We start from the raw sequence: 18,862 nt of genomic DNA, 5'->3' as shown, positions 1-18,862 counted from the left end.
CCCCCGCCCCCCCCACCGCCCTTACAGGGAGGCAAGACCGCCACACGCTGCGTCAAATTACGTCAAGACGCTTGGTAACGCAAACGTCCTACGGCGGCCGTGCAGGTCCAAGAACGGGCCACCTCTGGCGGGAAGTCAGAAAGCTCACAGAGCTTTCCAGTCCTAGACCGGCCCTTTCTGCCGGAAGAAGGCTGAGAAGGAGGCGGGCTTGGGTAGGTGGTGACCTACAGACCGCCGGGCAAAGGGCGGGTCTTGCTTTTAGAGCCACGTGACTTCTTCATTTTTCAGCGTCTGCGTTCTCACGACCTGCGGAGTTGAAATACGTTAGATATTATACGTTAGAATAGCAGGCAGGTTGGCGTTGTATGGTGCAATGCGAGTCCCTCTTTTCTTCCTCTCTCGTATTTTTACACCCCCACCCGCATTGCAAGCTGCAGAAGGGAGTCTGCGGGCTGAAACAAAACTTAAGTCAAACTTTTCTCTTGATTTTTTTTTTCGTGTTAGCCACTGAATTCGTGTTTTTGCAGAACCACTCTTGACCTTTAATTGACTTGGTTTAAACAAGGGGGCCCCGCAGATCTAATCTGCCTCCCTACTGAAGTGCAAGCCGGAAAAATAAGACTCGTATAAAAATCGGTAAAGAAATGTCATGAGTTGAAACTGAGTTTGTGGACATCGTTTAAAGCAAGCACTAGGGGGCGCTTGTCTCCTACCGATGTATTTTTTCTTTCTGCATAAGTAAAACAGCATGTTTTCCATAATGTAGCAATATAGCAGAGTAGTTAAGCCATCGATGCACAGATGTGCAGTCGGTTATTACCCTGGAACTTTCCTCCATGCATCTCGGACTGCCTAGCTTTCATCGCCTGTGGTCTCAAATAAGGGCTGGAGATCTCAGTTTGTTTCTGCTTATACAGGTAATCTTCGTGATCGCCATTGGAACCAGTATATCATTGCTAACGTTGTTTTACGACTTTTGGCACAGTTTTTTTAAAAAAAATCACTGCAGCTGTTAAGTTAATCGTGCTGCCTTTAAATGGATTCAGCTCCCCCCCCCCAATTGACTTTGTCTGAAGCTGCCTGGGAAGGTGGCAAATGGCAATTGCATGACCCCCCCCAGGATGCTGAAACTGTTGTAAATTGCATGCTGTAAATTTGCAAGTGCCCAAATTTTGATCATGTGACTATGGGGGTGCACTTATTGGTCACTTTTTTCAATACTGTTGTTGACTCCAGTTGCTAAACAAATGGCTAGAACAGGTGATGACTGGCTGAATATAATTTCAATTTTATGGCATGGTTTGTTGTGCTGTGTCAGTCTGTTGTGGTTTCATCAGAAAACTATGCCTACAGAATACAATGCCTACCACTCAGCCAATACTGACAAGTCATTTGCATCTGATTCTAGACTTTCCTATCATCTGCTTCTAAATTATCTTAATATATTTAACACAGTTTCTGAATCTGGGAAATACTTGATCATTACTGGTACATTTCTCTCAGAGAAAGATCTAGGCTGCTACTATTATATGTATTCTGTGCCTTTTGGTCAACCTTGACTCCTGGCAACTACACAAACAATGTGGGGTATTGGGTTCCTTCCCTCCCCACCCCCTTTTGATAGTATTTTTCAGAAGTAGTTTGCAACTGCCTCCTTCCTAGGAAAAAAGAAGGGCTCCAATGTCGCTCAACCAGATTCTGTGCCTAAAGCAGTGGTAGTCAACCTGGTCCCTACCACCCACTCTACTGGGCGTTCCAGCTTTCATGGTGGGCGGTAGGGGTTTGCTGTAACTCTGCTTTATAAATTTTATAAAGTAAAGTTACTTCCCTACTTTATAAATCACCATTTCTGTGGAACCGGTGGGCAGTTAGAAAATTTTACTACTAACAGAGATACAAAAGTGGGCGGTAGGTATAAAAAGATTGACTACCCCGGCCTAAAGCATCATTAGAATTCACATTCTCCTCCTTCAACTGTCTCTTTAGTCATTTAACCAAACTGGCTCTCATTTTTACAGCACCATGCAACAAAAAAGTTATGGTAAGTGGTTTTGAATTATGGTAGCTGAATAATGAGCCTCACACAAAGGGCTTTAGAGAGAGGGGAAGGGTTCGCCGACAAATGCGTACCCGACAAATGCGCGTTGACAAAAGCGCGCCCACAAAAAGCGCGCCATCCACAAGACAGTGGGACGCGAAAACATTATAACCCTAACCCTAAAACGTTGCTTTCGTGTCCCACTATGTTGTTTGTGGATGGCGCGCTTTTTGTGGGCGCGCATTTGTCAAGCGCGCATTTGTCGAATCACGGAGAGGAAGCAATCTGTTATGGCAGCTAGAATTTCTTGTTGCTAAATTTGTATTGTTCTGTAAAAAAATAACATGCATAGCAGTTAATGCTATTGTGGATAAAAACAGGATTCAAATGAAAACATTAATAACAAAAGTAATCAGCGAAGCTTTACTGTAACTCACCAATTAAAATCTATTTCAGTAATATCATCTCAAAGCCTACGTGCTTGCCTGAATAAAAACATGTTTACCTGTCAACGGAAGGACAAGCACAGCCTAGCTTTTTATGGGTTAACACAGAGCTGAGAGGCAGCTGTAGATAATAGACCTCATACTGATGAAAATGTGGATTGTAGGAACTTTAGGTAGGATGTGCAAAGGCATAGAAAAATGCATTTGAGATTTTAGATGAAGAGAAGAAACTATCCAGACTCATTGGATGGATTCACCCATTACATTATATCAGAATGAAAGTGTTATGTGATACCTACTACAGGTAGTCCTCAACTTACAACAGTTCACTCAGTGACTGACTGAAGTTACGGCACTGAAAAAGCAACACATGCCCATTTTTCATATGTATCACCATTGCTGCATCCCCATGGTCACGGGATTTACATTCGGATGCTTGACAACTGACTCGCATTTATGACGGTTGCAGTTTCTCAGGGTCACATGATCCCCTTTTGCGACCTGACAAGCAAAGTCAACCAGGAAACCAGATTCACTTAACCACCATGTTATTAACTGGAGTTAACAGCTGCAGTGATTCACTTAACAAATGCGGCAAGAAAAGTCATAAAATGGGGCAAAACTGACTTAACAAATTTTCACTTAGCAACATAAATTTTGGGCACAGTTGTGGTTGTAAGTTGAGAACTACCTGTACTGTACATAACCACTATGGCTGTATTGTGGTTGCCCCGTCTTATGACTTGGTCAATGAACCATGGTTAAAACAGCATGATAAAGATTTTACTTAATCCAGTGTTTCTCAACCTTGGCGACTTTAAGTCCGATGGACTTCAACTCCCAGTTGAATTCTGGGAGTTGAAGTCCACCGGACTTAAAGTCGCCAAGGTTGAGAAACACTGACTTAATCACCTGTCTTCTCTTAAAAGAGTCCTAGTCAAACTGGCAAATGAACCTCTTTATTAAGATGGAAAACATATTGGACATGTACAGGTTCCATAAAGTCTCTTTATTTTAAAGAAAAGTATCTTAATCTATGTTTATCCAATGTACCCTCCTTTTCCCCACCTCTACTTGTTATTTTTCAGAAAAGTCTATTATTAATGTTAAATCTCATATTCAGAACAAAAGGTAGACCTAAGAAAATCCAAAGCCCATGGTTAGACGATATTTTATTCAAAGTAGTGTGTGGACCTATCTAAAAAAATTTCATCAGGCTAAATAGAAAAACGCTAAAAATTGCTTAAGCCAGGGGTCCCCAACCTCTAGGTCATGGGGCTGCAGCTTGTTCGGAACTGGGCCACAGAAGCAGGTGAGCACACGCATGTGTGCACAGCTCCACTTGTGTGAGCAGCACACACAAACACAGCTCCATTTATGGGATGGCATGGTGGGCACTTGACCGCCTCTCGCACAAATAGAGCTGCACCCAATAGCAATAAGACTTGTATACCGCTTCACAATGCTTTACAGCCCTCTGTAAGCGGTTTACAGAGTTAGCCTATAGCCCCCAACAATCTGGGTCCTCATTTTACCCACCTCGGAAAGATGGAAGGCTGAGTCAACCTGGAGCTTGGTGAGATTCGATCTGCCAAAATGCTGGCAGACGGTTATCTGCAGAAGTAGCCTGCAATACCCGACCCTCCCAGGTAACTATTCTCTCCCACCACCACCCTTCTGTTGGTCTGCAGAGCCGAAAGGTTGGGAATTGCTGGCTTAAGCTGAAATAAAGATGCCTGTTTCAACACTGCCGCCACAGGCTCTTCTCATGCTGATTTTTAGATAATCCATATTTTCATATTTTTTTTTTACACAGCATGATAAATGCTGTTGTCAGTATACAAAACTACAATGTGTATTTCTGTTTCTCACATACCAGAGGCCATTGCCAAACCTGTTCTATTTGCTAATGAAACTTTCCTTAAATGTGGATAAGATTGAGGATGTTGTAGTCATTTCAAAGTGTATGCCCCACATTATTTTGCAGCCGGATCTGAACCTTAGTGTTGTATTATTTTCTGTATTCAAAATGATTTGAGTATTAGAAATTTAGAGTCTGAATATCAGAACCTTCCATTAAATTTGGCAACAAGGGCCATTCTGACTGTGAATCAATGAATATTGCTATTCCAGGGTTCAGCGATGTAACTCAGCCTTCTGCTACTACCTTCTTTCAAGCCTTTTCAACAGTCCAGTCAATATTATTACCCCTGTATGACAGATGGGAAAGCTTAAGAACAAAAGAAGGTACATTATGACACGCTAGATCATTTATCCATTTAGTATCCTGTGAGCAAAGTAATTCTTTCGTTCACCCGTCCCCCATTGAATATTTGTCATGCAAAAAAATCAGAGGTTGTCTTCTTTTTTTTTTAAAGAAAGAGAAAAGAAAAACTGACGAAACTATTACGTATCCTCATTTCAATTTAGGCACCATATTCACATGCGCACACCCGCACCCGCACACATACACACACACACATGGATGGCATACACCTTTGAAAGCATCTTTTTCTTCTTTTTTAATATTTCTTAAACTTTACAAGGTTACAATCATCTTAAATATTTCTGAAGTTTAAATACAATCTGTAATAATGTTATAAAATGTAAACTTTTCAGTGTTTTTATTTCTTTATTAAGTCACAAAGGTTAATACCTGAATGTTTTGCGAAAAAAGTGATTTAAAAAAAAAAACAAAAGCTAAAACAAACAAAAAACGAAGTACAGAGGCCAGGAGACAAAAGGCAGTCCCAGGCCTACTGTTTTCAGAGGTAGAATGTGGTTTCTTTTACGATTTTTATTTCTTATTACCTGAGTCAAAAAACTACATACGCTGTACAGATTGCATATCCTTGCTGTGTTCGATTTTTTTTTTCCATTCAAAATCCCTAGAGAAAAAAAACTGAAATTACATCTTATTTTTTTAAGCTGATATGCAAAGGAGAGTGGTGGGAGAGAGTTATGTCCTCCCCGCCCCCAAATCAAGACCTCCCCTCAACACAGTGTTTGTACAAATGCAAGAACAAAAACACCCTTTTACTAACTAAAGCCATCCCTTACACCCCTTTCGCAAGAATAAAAATAAGCCAATAAACTCCCCCCAAGACAAAACTTGATTGTGGGTTGAGCAAGCTGGAGAGCATTGCTTGAGATCTGTAAATTAAAAAAAAAAAAAAGGGTGGTGGATTTAAAATGCTAACTGTGTTATAACGTGTGCTATTAAATGAGAAGAGAACAGGAAGAGTTATTCCCCGAAGAGACTGTGATCTTGCATCACCACTTCTAACTCAAGTCTCCTTTTTACCCGAATGTTTTCACCAGTATCCATTTTTCTCTCAACTGCCTGCTTACAACTCCTCCAAGGCGCCAATGCAACTTTTTTCCAAAATCGTTAAAGAATCTGGAATGTTCCTTGATAGTTGGCTATAATTAAACTCACGTAAATGGAAACACCAAAGCCAATGCTGGGGCTCAGCTCTTTTGAAAAGTTTAAAAACAAGCAGAACGTATTTTTTTAAACCCACCACCACCATCTAAGTAACAGCCACAGCAAGCAAATCTGAACATTTTTTTTAACCCGCCCTTGTTCCGAGACCCTTCCCCCTACCCGCCTCCCCGGATACAATCAAGCTCTAGACAGCAGGTTCAATTCCCCTGAGTTACAAATCCAATCCTTAGTCAAAAAGCTTGGACTGAAAAATAAATTTTATACGTTTCTTAGACACGCACGCGCACACGCCCACAATTACACACTCAAAAAAAGGGAAAAGAGACACAAACATACACACTCATTTTATATATATATATATATATATATATATTTATATATAAATTTAGTTATAGAATCTTTCTTCTCCACCCACCTGCACACTACAGCCCAAACCCTCTTTCACCATGTTTATGGGGAAAATGCCAAGGCCTACCCACCGATAATGAATAGAGTGATATGCTCAGGTTGGAAGGGTGTCTCATGCAAAATTGGCATAAATTACTTTGATTGAGACCAATGAATTCCAAAGGAAGAGCTACCAAAATGAGGAAACAAGAGTGATAACTTGCACTTCGTAGTTCCTGAAAGCCATCGCTAAAGGATTGGCCACGTTTGGACAATTTTATGGCTGAAGTACTTCTACACACATGCTTTATGCCAAGCCTCACAATCTCTTTGTGAACATAAAGCAAAGCAAACAAAAAACTGTCTTGTTTAACCAGCTTCCCTGTAATTGGAACGGATCCGTCAAAAGATGGAATACTCTGGGACATTAAAGCATTATTTGAAGCTGAGTTAATATCCTAGTTTATTCCAACGCTAATAACCATTGTTTTCCCTATTCAAGTGAAAGAGGAAATTATGGTTCATTGCTTGAATTGCAGCTCCTGCAATGGAGCAGCAAACACGAGAAAGACACTTATGCAAGTGTTACTTTACTAAAGGAAGGTAAGGTTTGTGCTGCTACAAGCAGCTGCCAACAGAGGTGGGAACAGTGCTTGGCCTAATCTTTGACAAGATGGCTACCTCAATTGCCTCTTTGTTAAATACTATCTATGCTGCTGGGAGAAGATGGTCCATCCAGCAGTTAGGTAAAAATAGTTCCCGTTTGGGTGAAAGAGAGGTAGGAGGACCAGGATTCTTACAACACAACAAATAGGCTGCTTTAACTCATTTTAACCAGCTTAGCAAAGGCATGTTTGAGAAGCCAGGACACAAAACAGAGAATTTCTCAATAGAGACACCTTTTTGCACAGAACAATGAAGAATATAGGAGTAATTCCTCCCCTTTCTCCGCTCTGTGTGAGGTGTTTTTATCTACTCGATAGCCAATATATTCCGTAACAACTATATTGTTAGATATCCTCTACCTATAGCTAAGGTTAAACCAGGGATAGCTTGCTTAAGGAAAGAATGCAGCAGAACAATTTTGCATAAAATTATATCTTGGGCGTGGCCTGCCAGGGACATGGGTCTTGAGTCAAATTTGGATAATCATTTTAAGAATTGTAGAAATACAGTTTTTTTTTTTTTAAAAAAAAGCAAGCTCTGATAGGAAACGATCAGACTCGCACAGGAGATGAAAGGAACAAAAATAGAAAACGCTGGCTATGTGGCAGAGACTATAGATACTGATGGATCTTACTGGCAATTATGACTCAAGGTTTTTCTGGGAGGAAGTAAGAGATTTCTTAATTGCCATACTTACAAAACCCACCTCAGACACAAAATCTAGAAAAATGACTGCTTTAGCTATTTTAGCCTATGAAATTTCCACAAAGATTGAGAACTCTTTGCTTTTTATTCAAACCCAACGAGGCATATCCTCAAATAGCCTGCTTCTGCAGAAAAAGTCTCGCATGCTTTCAGCTGGTTTCACCCAATGAGGTGTATATGTGGATTGGATCAGAAAAACTTAAGGGGCAGTCAAGTTTCCAGATCTCACAGAAACCCTAGACACCCAAGTCTTCCCTAGCTGGACACTCCAGCAGTGGTAGCACTCCAGTTCCCATAATCCCTAGAGTGATCTTAAGCCACATTGTCTGGGCATTCTGGGAGTTGGAGTCCTTGTCACATTTGGAGGGAATCGTGTTGGGGAAAGCCGATTCGGCACACAACACAAGAAAAATACCAAGAATTGTGGTGAAGGCACGAGAGGGAAAGGCTCCAATTTCACAGCTAGTCTTCAGAGAAAGTCTTCAAGTGGTAGGGTGTTCCGGGGGGGGGGGGGAATGCCCCCAGACTGGGATGCGCTACCACCCTTGTTATCAGACCAAAAGAAATGATAAGGGACGCCTTGTCCCTATGCTCTCCTCCCTTTGGCTGCCTATGGGTCACAGATAAACCCTCTGGGAAGGACCGCAAGTGGAAAGAGAAATGTGTCTCTTCCTCCAACGCAGTATCTAACTAAGGAGAAGCATTTTTTTAATGTGCCCGACAGTAATTTCCCCCCCTTTTTTGCATTCCCCACCCCATCTCAACAGAGCAATGGAAGCAGGAGAGAAAGAAAAAAGAATGGTTTGTGCCATCTAAAAAGGGTTAGGTTCAGCCTTTAAGAGCACTTTTTTCTCTTTCTTTCATATTTAAGCCACTTTTTTGCAGTTCCACTACACCCCTTAGAAGCCAATCTCCTAGATTTTACTTTCTGAAGGTCTTTTTTTTTCTTCTTTCCCTTATGAGATACCCTCTGCTATCCTGAGAATGGAAAAAAATTCCCCGTGTGGGGCAGCTTGTGGGGCTCAAAGCCCTCCCTTCCTTTTAGAAAGTGAATCCCTCCTCCCCCCCACCATTTAGAGACGCCATGCTTTGCCCCACGTTTCCAGACCTGTAGCCATATTGTAACCAAGGGGTTTCCCCTTATCTGGCATTAGAGGGGAAGATGCTGAAAAGCTGAACGACGATAAAAGGCCCCCAAAAATAGATTGCAGTGCTTGGAATCTGTAACTCTGGGAAATGCCTCCACTTGGCCAGGACGCTCTGCTTCCCAAAATGAAGTGCACCCCTTTCGGCATTCGTGGGACCTGAAGAGAAGCTGAATTTTCCTATTCTTAGCAGACCCAAAAGCTGCTGGATCCACAACTGTCAATTCTCCACAACCTGCTACTTTGGCATCCGATCAGAAATGTGGGACTCCCATCGCCCAACGCCTCCTTGCCAAGGTTTCCTTGCGTCTGGGTCATCCAACACAGCCAATTGGCTGGAACAGGTTATTGAGGGGGGGGGGGCAAATGCACTCCTCATACTTGAAAACACTGACGTTTAACTCAAATACTTTCTATCATGCCGAATCAATTACAGTATCTCAGAATCCAGCTTTTTAAAAAAAACCAGGCCTGAGGGAAAGGGTTGCCACGTGTCAGTCTTTTGTATGATGCAACTAAGTGATAGCATTAAAATCCCAGCAAGGAAGAGGCAGAAAGAACATACGCCCGCTTCAAACCCTATAAAAATTCTTTAGAGCTTACTCGGGCTAACCACATAGAAAATTAAAACCTGCCAAAATGAAATCCTGACTCTACAGTATGTGTTGAACGTTGGGAGGACCTCAGTGGTAAAGCAACCTCTTCCAACTGTGTCTCCGCCTAGTTTTCAAGCTTCTGTCTCGTATCACGTTAAATCCACAAATAGGGTCTCTCTTTACGGAGGCTCCATTTCTTTGAAAGCGGCAGTCACTGAACTGCACAGGCTGAAATAAATTATACTTCCAGAGGGCACGGAGGGAGTGAGTTGGAGTGCATATACCTAGGAGAATCGAAAGAGGGAATTAACCAAATTGCTCACCAGGGTCCACTTCCCTCAACAGCAAATTAAAATGTGGGAGGGGGGGGGGAAGCCCATCAAAATAGTGCACAGGGCCTTTGCGATGGCGAATCTTTTGTTGATGTTATTTTGGATTCACTGGTCTTTTGGAAATGAAATGAAAACACCAAACTCCAAAGGAAGTTTGTTTTCCTAAACTGCGTCGAAGGAAGAGGTCAGAAGGAAAAGAAAAACGGAAAGCAGCGGCCCTGAAAAACCACTATTTTTGAGATTGCGAATATGTTGTTTCCAAGCTACCTTTCTATACTTTGCAGACGACCTACAGACCAAACTCTTCCTTCACCTTCTTTGCTACTGCAAAAAGCAGTGAGGGGGGAAAAAAAATCTAGGTAGATGCCTCTTGCGCAGCTGTTCTAACACAAACCCAAATATAGCTAGTCAAAGGAAGGATGCTAGAAGACCGCGCTAAGGGGCAAAAATGGAGTGATCTCTGTTAGAAATAATGGAATAATGGTATTTGTCCTGCAGACCCTTTGATTCCTTATAAATGAAATTATAAACATGGCAGGAGTGATTCTGGAGTGCCATGAAGATCCCAACAACACTGGAGACTGGTAAAATCCCATGTGACCCTGTGTAGTATTCAGGCAAACTTTGCTAAAACTACCTTTGGAGGCACAGGACAACCTGTAACAATTTATATGTTCCAAACATATCTCAGAGCTAGCGAGGAAGCCAATCTTAACAGAGTCTGAGGAGTTTAGCACTCTGTCTAACAAATCATGGTCTTCAAGGGGAGGGGGGTTTAAAAAAATATATCAGTAGCTGCAAGTTGATTGTGACCTGTCTTTGGGGATCCTGTAGTGCACCCCCAGTTATCATTCCCACCCGGCCTGAGAGAAGTCGTGACTATGCCACTCTCTTCTGTTTTCTAAATAGGTGTGCTTTGAAAAGAAGATTAGACAAAAGCAGCTTTGCAGAGATTACGGCACAGGTAAATGCTACTATTTAATTTGTTTTTAAGAAACCCTCAAGCAATCCAGCCACTCTGACCATATGACAGACGGAATCTTCTGTAGATTAAAAGAAAGAATTAGAAGAGAGCCAACAAACAGCTGGTAGGCTGCTCCTTTCAGTCCTCATTCTCACAAACGTACAATCCATACGTGGGGTGGGGACAGCTCTGTATAAAAATATTATCCTATGAAATGCTACCGTAGCCCCTCAAACCCCACCCACTCCACACACAAAAACCTACCTGAGCACCCTCAAAGTCCTACCCAGATCTTGGGGGGGGGGGGGGGGGGAAGAAAGAGTCAGACAGCTCCGAGGAGTTGTTATAATCGCAAGGAAAAAAAAAGAAACCTATTTTAGACATGTTTTCCTTAATAAATGCAAAGACATGAAGCTTGCTTGTGGGTCCAATTTGGGCGGGGGGAGAGAGCAGAGAGATCTACTGAAAATAAACACTGTATTTACACCCTCCCTTTCATTTTCCTTAAATAGTTGGACAGTTTTCAAAAAAAAAAAAGGCAAGAAATAAAGCTTTCCCCAAATTATCCTCAATCTGTGAAATCCTTGATATCTGCATATATATATATATATATTTTATTTAAGGGTTCCATTTCAAAGCAAGCCCGTGAGAATGGAGGCACACCAGCTGCTACTGCCGCCACCGCTACTTGTCTGGAGGTATTCCAAAGAATAACTTAAAAAAAAAAATCAAAATCAAAAGGACACACAGTGCAAAGTGTGGATTTGCATGAGGTAAGGAGTTATGGATCTACAATGCATCACGTCAAAAAGCTAGTCTGCACAGTATTGCTCCGGCTCAGAATTTTAACAACACCCCTCCAGCCCCACTTAGAGCTTTTGTGTGGTTTTTCTTTCCAATGTATTCATTAGGAACAGCCTTCCCCCAAATTGGTGCCCTCTGGGTATGCAGGGACTGCAGTGCCCAGAAGGCCATGGAGCACAACCCTAAACAGAGAATACCAAGTGGGTAAAAAATGCTTTAAAGGGGAGGAAGGAAAAAAAAAACAGCATAGGAAGGAGGACAGGAGAAAACCATCATTCCAGGTACTCCTCTTCCCCTTAATTTTGTTTGGTGTTTGGTTTTCAGCTACATTAGAAAAAAAATGCACTTTGTTATCTGAATCTTTGTCCCATCCTAGGACAGTACCATACCTGAATTCCTTGCTGCCAGGGTGGGGACAGGGGAGTTTGCACCTTTAGAGACCCCCCCCCCCTGCACTATACATGTTACCCCCTCAATGTCCATAACTGGATGCCACGCGTGGTAAGGTGATTCCACTCCCATCCAGCCCCGAAATCCAAGAAAACCCCATCCAAATGTATCAGGCAGGCCCTGATGCCTACGGGGGGGTATCAAGAGGGTGGGGAAGGCACAATTTCACTCCCCCACTCAACACGGGGGAAACAGGGAAGGGGAGGGCCGGTCTCAAATGTCCTGTCCAAACTGTCTTCATTTTGGCGGGATGGAGGAGGAAGAAGAGGTGTGGTGGGTTTTAAGGCGATAAGGAGTTGGTTGAGGTAGAAGTCGGTGCAGGGGGCACACCGACTTGTGAACCTGCTGCCGTGCCACCTGTTGCACCCCCGCCGCCACTACTGCCAGTACTGCTGGAACTTCGCCCACTGTTGGTGCTTCCTTTGTTGTGAGAAGACGAGGCTCCTGGAGTTTGGGCAAACAACACTCCTGGAAAGAAACAGGGAACAAAAATGGACAGGGTAAGTTCATGACGGCTGTGACTCTTCTTCTCCCGCAGCCCGTCTTCTTGTATCTCCCCATAATAATTGAAGCCCCCCCCCCAAAAAAAAACCTATAGTATCACCTTTCAAGCAATGTAACCCATGTGGATTAATATGCCAAGGGTAACTAAAGAGGGCAGTACTTTAAAGTAAAGCACATTAGATTTTACATCTTAGCGCAGAGATGTCACGCTAGATAGCAGCAGCTAGTCAATCTTGGCTGATTGTCAAAAGCTAAGCAGAGTCTGATCTAGTTAAAACTTGGATGGGAGCCCACTAGAAAATCCCACACCTTTAGTCTGGATTGGAAAGTCCATTAAACACCCTCACCCCCCCCTCCAAATAAAGCAATGCCAGAAGAATGACATGAAGTCCTCTCAAGTCAAGATGAATTTGAGAGGTTCTCTTAAATATGGCAGGGGGTGGGGGGAGCCTCCAGCTTATGAACTGCTGCATACACTCTCTGGAGTACTCAAGGGCTTCTGTCCTTTTAAAGGATTAAAACCAGCACAATAAATTTATGTTAGTACCCTTCTTTCGCCATCAAAAGCTTGCATTAACAGTGCATGCCCACTTCCTCTCTGATGATATCACGTTTCTTCCATACACTCAGCAGACTAAAAGAAAAATACCCCTAAGGTGCATCCCTCCCCCCTTCTTGTTTGATTAGGGACTGGATGCTCACCATCTACCTGCAAATTTGCCACCTTTTTAACAATACATGACATGGCTTATAACAGGTGTCACCAACTTTCAGACCTTAGGGACCACTAAATTCATAATTTTAAATCCCGTGGACCACTAATATGATCTGCCTAATGGCCGGCTGGGTGGGCTTGGCCAACTCAATGTCACTCAGGTCGAAGGGCACCTCGCCAGCCTCTACTCGCCACTCGTCTGCCCGCCTGGGCTCCTTAGGGCCCCAACAGGAAGCAGTTGTTGGAGCTAAGCAGCCACCACGAGGAAGTGTTGGCAAAACAGCTCAGTTCAAATTGGATGTGACCAAGAAGGAGGCTCAGCAGAAGCAGCTGAGGACTATGAGCATAGGCTTTCCAAGCAGAGGGAAGACCTGTGGGAATGTAAGGCCAGGTACCAGCACCTGGAGGCTCAGGGGGCTGAGATAGTCAGCCAGTTCCAGGCCATGATGCAGTCCCACTGGAACAAGGCCCTCCAGCTCTTCGCCACCAGCGGCACTTCCCTCCAGCCTTCGCCCAAAGCCCCGTACCAGGAGGCTGAAGCAGACCCCAAGTTGGAATATCTGCCCCCCTCCGACCCGCACAAAAACACCCCAAAGGGGGAGACTCTGCAGCAACACAAACTTCCATTGCATGTATCCGGACCAGGGGCTGAGGTTTGAGGACCCCTGATTTAGTGCAATATAAAAAATGAAAATAATTTTTCTGCCAAACCTCCCAAATTTTCTCATGGTTCACCAGTTGGTGACCACTGACTTATAGAACAATCAATTCTTGCCACAGTGGCCAACCATTTTCTCTAAGTCCCAACTGAATTCTCCCCTTACCTGCATACACGATGCCATTAATCTCGACTGACATGCTAATGCTACTGGTGCCATTGGCAGCCAGATTCATGGAAGAGTCTTGGCGGTTTTCTGCAAAAGAATAAAGATGGCTCTTTTTTTAGATGCAAAAACGTGATCTTTGTACAGCAAGAGATTAGTTTAAAACAGCAATAAATTATATTTGGGGGTACACGTACTTGGCTTATAAACTTGAAATTAAATGGGCAAGGCTAAAAATAAGGACATATAAATGTTGTAAATGGAAAATGAAGGCAATCTCTCAGCCACTTGGATCATCTGAATATACTGAAATCTTGTTAAAAAGAGAATCCTTGATTGCTTGAATTTTTAATGATATAATTGAAAGACACAAGATCTCAGTTTTCACTGAATGTGGGAGGGGGGATTTGTAGACTTATAAAAATGACAATGATTAGTTTCTGTTTGAGCACTCAGTTATCAATACAGGCCTAGTTAAAGCAGGATAAAATGATGCAGAAAAAATACAGCTGGCAGAAATGAATAATAATGCAAACTTGTTTGATTTACATCATTTACAGAGTTTTTAAAAATCTATCCAGTTTTATTTGTATTTATCACATTTATAAGAAGTCCTCATCTTATGACTGTAGTTGAGCCTGGAATTACAATCATAAATCTTGTGGTTGTAAATTGAGGCATCATGTGACCAGACTTGATTGTTAAGCTAATACTGTAGTTGTTAAGCAAATGCCGCAGTCATAAAGCAAATTAATTTTCCCCCAAAAGGCTATTTTTTTGCTGGAAATCAGGCCAAAAAAGTTGCAAATCACGGTCCTATGATAGCAGGACACACTGCAAAGAGCCATAAAGATGAGCTTGTTGCCAAGTGCTCAAAATGTCATTGTGTGATTGTGGGGTATGTGTTATGTGGCCATCATAATTTCAAAAATGGATCATAAGCAGCTTTTGGGAGGGTCCATCACAGCTTCAAAATGTTGTTAAGTGACCGGCCTTAAGTTGAGCATTACTGTATATAGCTGCCCATCTCAAAAAACATGATTCTGAGCAGCATACAATAAAAACAGAAGACCATAACAGACCGTTAGTTGGAAAATAAACTTTCTAGCCACACACCTTTCTCCTTCAGTAATAAGCATAAAATGCTTTCTTAATGGGAGGGTTAACCACAGGTAGTCCTCAGTGACCAACATCACTCAGAGGCTGTTCAAATTTAAGACAGTGCTGAAAATAGAGACAGGCACTCCTTAAAGCTAAAACCAATGCAGGTTGATCCTGTGGTCCTGATTCAAGCACCTGGCAACCGGTATGCATTATCACCACTTGTTACCTTCACAGCCAGCTTCTGACCAGAAAAGTCAATGGGGAAGCCAGCAGGAAGTCGCAAGTCACAGTCATGAGATGTTCTGTTTAATGACCACACTGTTTGCGATTGGTAAGTGAGAACTACCTGTACCCTGAATAGCAATAGTACTTAGACTTATATACTGCTTTACAGTGTTTTATAGCCCTTTCTAAGCGGTTTACAGCATCAGCATCTTGCCCCCAATAATCTAGGTCCTCGTTTGACCCATCTCAAAAGGATGGAAGGCTAAGTCAACCTTGAACCTGGTGAGATTTGAACTGCCAAATTTCAGGCAGCCGGCAGGCAGCTGGCAGTACTGCACTCTAACCACTGCACCACCATGGTTGGTGCAGAGGTTAGAGCTTCAGGCTCCAGTACGAGGCATATCCTGAGCAACCCTTGGGCCGAGGTGCCTGGCTTCCATCCATCTCCACCTCAAGTCTGGTATGGCTATCAACCTTTGGGGAAAGGGAGGGAACATGCAGCAACCCACCGACCTGGTGAGCGGGCCCCTTGACTATTGATCCGGATGCTCATCGGCAGTTGAGCGGTCATGGCGAGCAGGTTTTGCTGGATTGCCCGTTGCATCAGACGCTGCTGTTCATCGGTCACAAGTGCCATCTTCTTTTCTGGCGGCTCCCCCGATTCCAGCTTCTCCCGGAGCTGTTCCAACGCAGCCGCCTGAGCAGCTACAGCAGCTTGGGCGGCGGCGGCTTGCACCGCTGCAGCCTGCGCCGCGACGACAGGATGGCTTGCGAGTGAGACAGGTAGGCGGGTGGGCACCGCAATAGGAATTGCAGAATCTTCCTCTGGCGTGGGGGGGGGAAGGGAAAGTGATGGAGAAAGGTGACTACAATGGTTCTAGAGCTTTCTTTTTTTTTTTAAGAAAACACATACAGAAAATAGGTGCAGCCGGTAAAATTATAGTCTCTCTGGAGGAGACGGCTCCCATAATCTCAGGAAGGCAGTGTTAACAGAAGTAATTAAACTTAAATTAATGCAATCCTTAAAGCAGCTGCAGCTGCTTTTTTGAGGCTCACATGGAATCTTTAAAAAAAAAAAAGGCTGGGCTCTTTTTTTTTTATGAATACTAGAGGTGCTGCTGTACTTCAAGATCTGCAGTCTTTCTTCCAAAAGAAAAGAGCACAGTCCCAATTCCTTAAAAGCCTTTCCATCTGTCCCATTTTAGCTGTTTTCCATGGGAAAGGGACTCTGGTGTTCATTTAATGTAGGCATGTCAAATTCAGGGGCCAGATCCAGCCCACGGGGGGCTTACATCTGGCCCGCGGAGCCACTCTGGAAATAGGGACTGGCCCGCGGTGCCTCTGCCAGTGAAAACAGGCTTCCAAAGCTCCATTTCCGGTTGCAATGACCGCCTGCAACCGTCTGCCAGCAAAAACGGAGCACATGGCCCTCCTGAGCTCTGTTTTCGCTGCAGAGGGTTGCAGGAGGCTGTTGCAGCCAAGCGCTTGGGCCACCACAGGTGCCCCCGACATGAATGACATCGAGCTAGCCACACCCACCTGCCCCCCCCCTGAGGTCAAACACAACCCTGATGCGGCCCTCAATGAAATCAAGTTTGACACCCCAATTTAATGTTTCCCTCTGCAGCATCTTTATCAGCAAGATTTCAGATTGTCCTGAGCCCAAAGACCCAGTCTGCAGAATTTCATTATGTATCAACTTTTAGACTCGGCACCAAATCTGGTGGTAAACATTAGCTGATTCAGGCAGTGCTTTTGCAGGTAGAAGTCATCACCCAAAAAGAGGATTAAGGAGATTCTGCCCTCTGTTACACTGTAGTGCACTGCCTGGCTGCAGCCTTTCCTCCTCCACTGAAGTTCTCCAGTGCTTGAGCGATTGGTATTGCCTGAATGAAGCTGCTTATGTTAAACAGGCAGGATTTTTTATTGATGCATGCAACCCAGTTAGAACCCTCTAGATCTGGCCACTGTGAACTTTAGAACAATATTTCTAGCTGGGAAGAAGTAGGAAACCTACTACAAAGAGCAAATACATATATATATTTTGAGGTCAACTACAAAAGGCCGAGGCTAACAGGATTTTTTTCCCCTCGAAGTTCTGAGAAGCCCAGGAGCAAAATGTTCATTTGTACCACCCCCGAACAAATCCCTTTTTTTCTCACGGCATTTTATGTTAACGATATCTTTCTCATTGTTTTTATTAACCTGAATTGAGTCAATGATCCAGTAAATGAGAATAGGTGATTCTAGATTATGTTTTAACTGATTACTTTTCACTCAAGGCAATGAAACACATTAGCCACGTCCTCATTTCAAATTCATTGGATGGGCTACATAGGTGAGACCCAAGTCACCTGTCTTTCTCCCAAAGTTTCCTGCACAGGTAGTCCTCCCTTAATAACAGGACCCCCAATTTCATTGCTATGCAAAAAAAGTCAAAAGGTAAAGAATGTCACATGACTGTACCACTTAGCAACGGAAATTCTAGAACAGTGATGGCGAACTTTTTCCACCTCGGGTGCCAAAAGCACCTGTGTGCTCGTGTGCCCACATCCATAATTTAATGCCCCCCCTGCGGATACGTACGTGAACCCCCTCCTCCCACCTGCTGCCCCGCACATGTGCACACGACTTTCTTGGAGCCTGGGGATGGCGAAAATGGCCTCCACCTACACCCCCGGAGGCCAGAAACAGACCGTTTTCCAACTTCCGGTGGGCCCAGTAGGTCCAGAGACTTTCCTGAAGCCTGGGGAGGACAAAAACGGCTTCCCCCGGCCCTCCAGAAGGCCAAAAAATCAGCTGGAGCTGAGGGCTGCCATGCCAGCTAATATGACTCTGGGTGCCACCTGTGGCATGTGTGCCATAGGTTTGCCATCATGGTTCTAGAACTTCTGTGCTGTTGTTAAATGAATTCCCATGGGTCATTAAGCAAGGGTATCATGTGCTTGCCATTTGCAACCTCCTGCTCACTTATCATTTACTTTTGATTGTAGGAAGCCAGCAAAATAGGTTGAAAACAACCATCGTGTGACTGCGGGACAATGTGACCCTCTTGAAGTCTAGAAGGACTGGTTGGAAGTACTTGTTTAGCACCATCCTAAGTTCAAACGGTCGCTGAACAAGTGGTTGTTAAGTGAAGACCACCTGTATACCATCTTTTTAAGGAAACAGCAGACAAGGGCACTAATAGAACTTTTAATGACTACTCTTGAGGTGCTAGAAAGCCTCTCCCCCCCACTAATTCTCCCATTATATTTGATGTGAAAAGCCCCACCTGCTAATTAAGAGATCAACATACTAGATTCGCTGCAACTCAGCACCAGTTAATTACATCTCCAGTGCTTAAACGAAGATATAAAGAAATTCCATAACCTGGTACCCTCCGGTCTTTGAACTTCTCCTCCCACAATCTTTAGCCCAGCACAGCCCCGAGGGATTGTGGGAGGGGAAGCCACCGGGAAGACTCCTTCAAACGTTCAACACATCTCTCAACAAAAGGGTGCAGATAG

At 43.6% G+C, this 18,862-nt stretch overlaps 1 protein-coding gene and 1 long non-coding RNA gene across 3 annotated transcripts in view; one reads left to right on the top strand and one right to left on the bottom strand.

Annotated features, from left to right (window-relative positions):
• Window positions 1-4,848: 4,848 nt before the first annotated feature.
• The window catches only part of ARID3A (AT-rich interaction domain 3A), an 89,532-nt gene continuing 75,518 nt past the window's right edge, over window positions 4,849-18,862 (bottom strand). For both annotated transcript variants that reach the window (XM_032238869.1, XM_032238870.1), the window contains exons 7-9: window positions 15,867-16,178; window positions 14,025-14,114; window positions 4,849-12,449 (exon numbers count right to left, since the gene is read on the bottom strand). In XM_032238869.1, coding sequence (XP_032094760.1) covers window positions 12,262-12,449; window positions 14,025-14,114; window positions 15,867-16,178 — 590 coding nt within the window. In that variant the 3' untranslated portion in view covers window positions 4,849-12,261. The remainder of the gene's footprint in view (window positions 12,450-14,024; window positions 14,115-15,866; window positions 16,179-18,862) is intronic.
• On the top strand, window positions 14,111-18,699 carry LOC116523731. Its single transcript, XR_004257103.1, has 2 exons — window positions 14,111-15,459; window positions 18,347-18,699. It is a non-coding gene; the product is annotated as an uncharacterized LOC116523731 (long non-coding RNA).

Source organism: Thamnophis elegans, chromosome 1 (assembly GCF_009769535.1).
Source record: "Thamnophis elegans isolate rThaEle1 chromosome 1, rThaEle1.pri, whole genome shotgun sequence".
NCBI lineage: Eukaryota > Metazoa > Chordata > Lepidosauria > Squamata > Colubridae > Thamnophis > Thamnophis elegans.
This window is presented reverse-complemented; position numbering and strand designations above follow the sequence as displayed.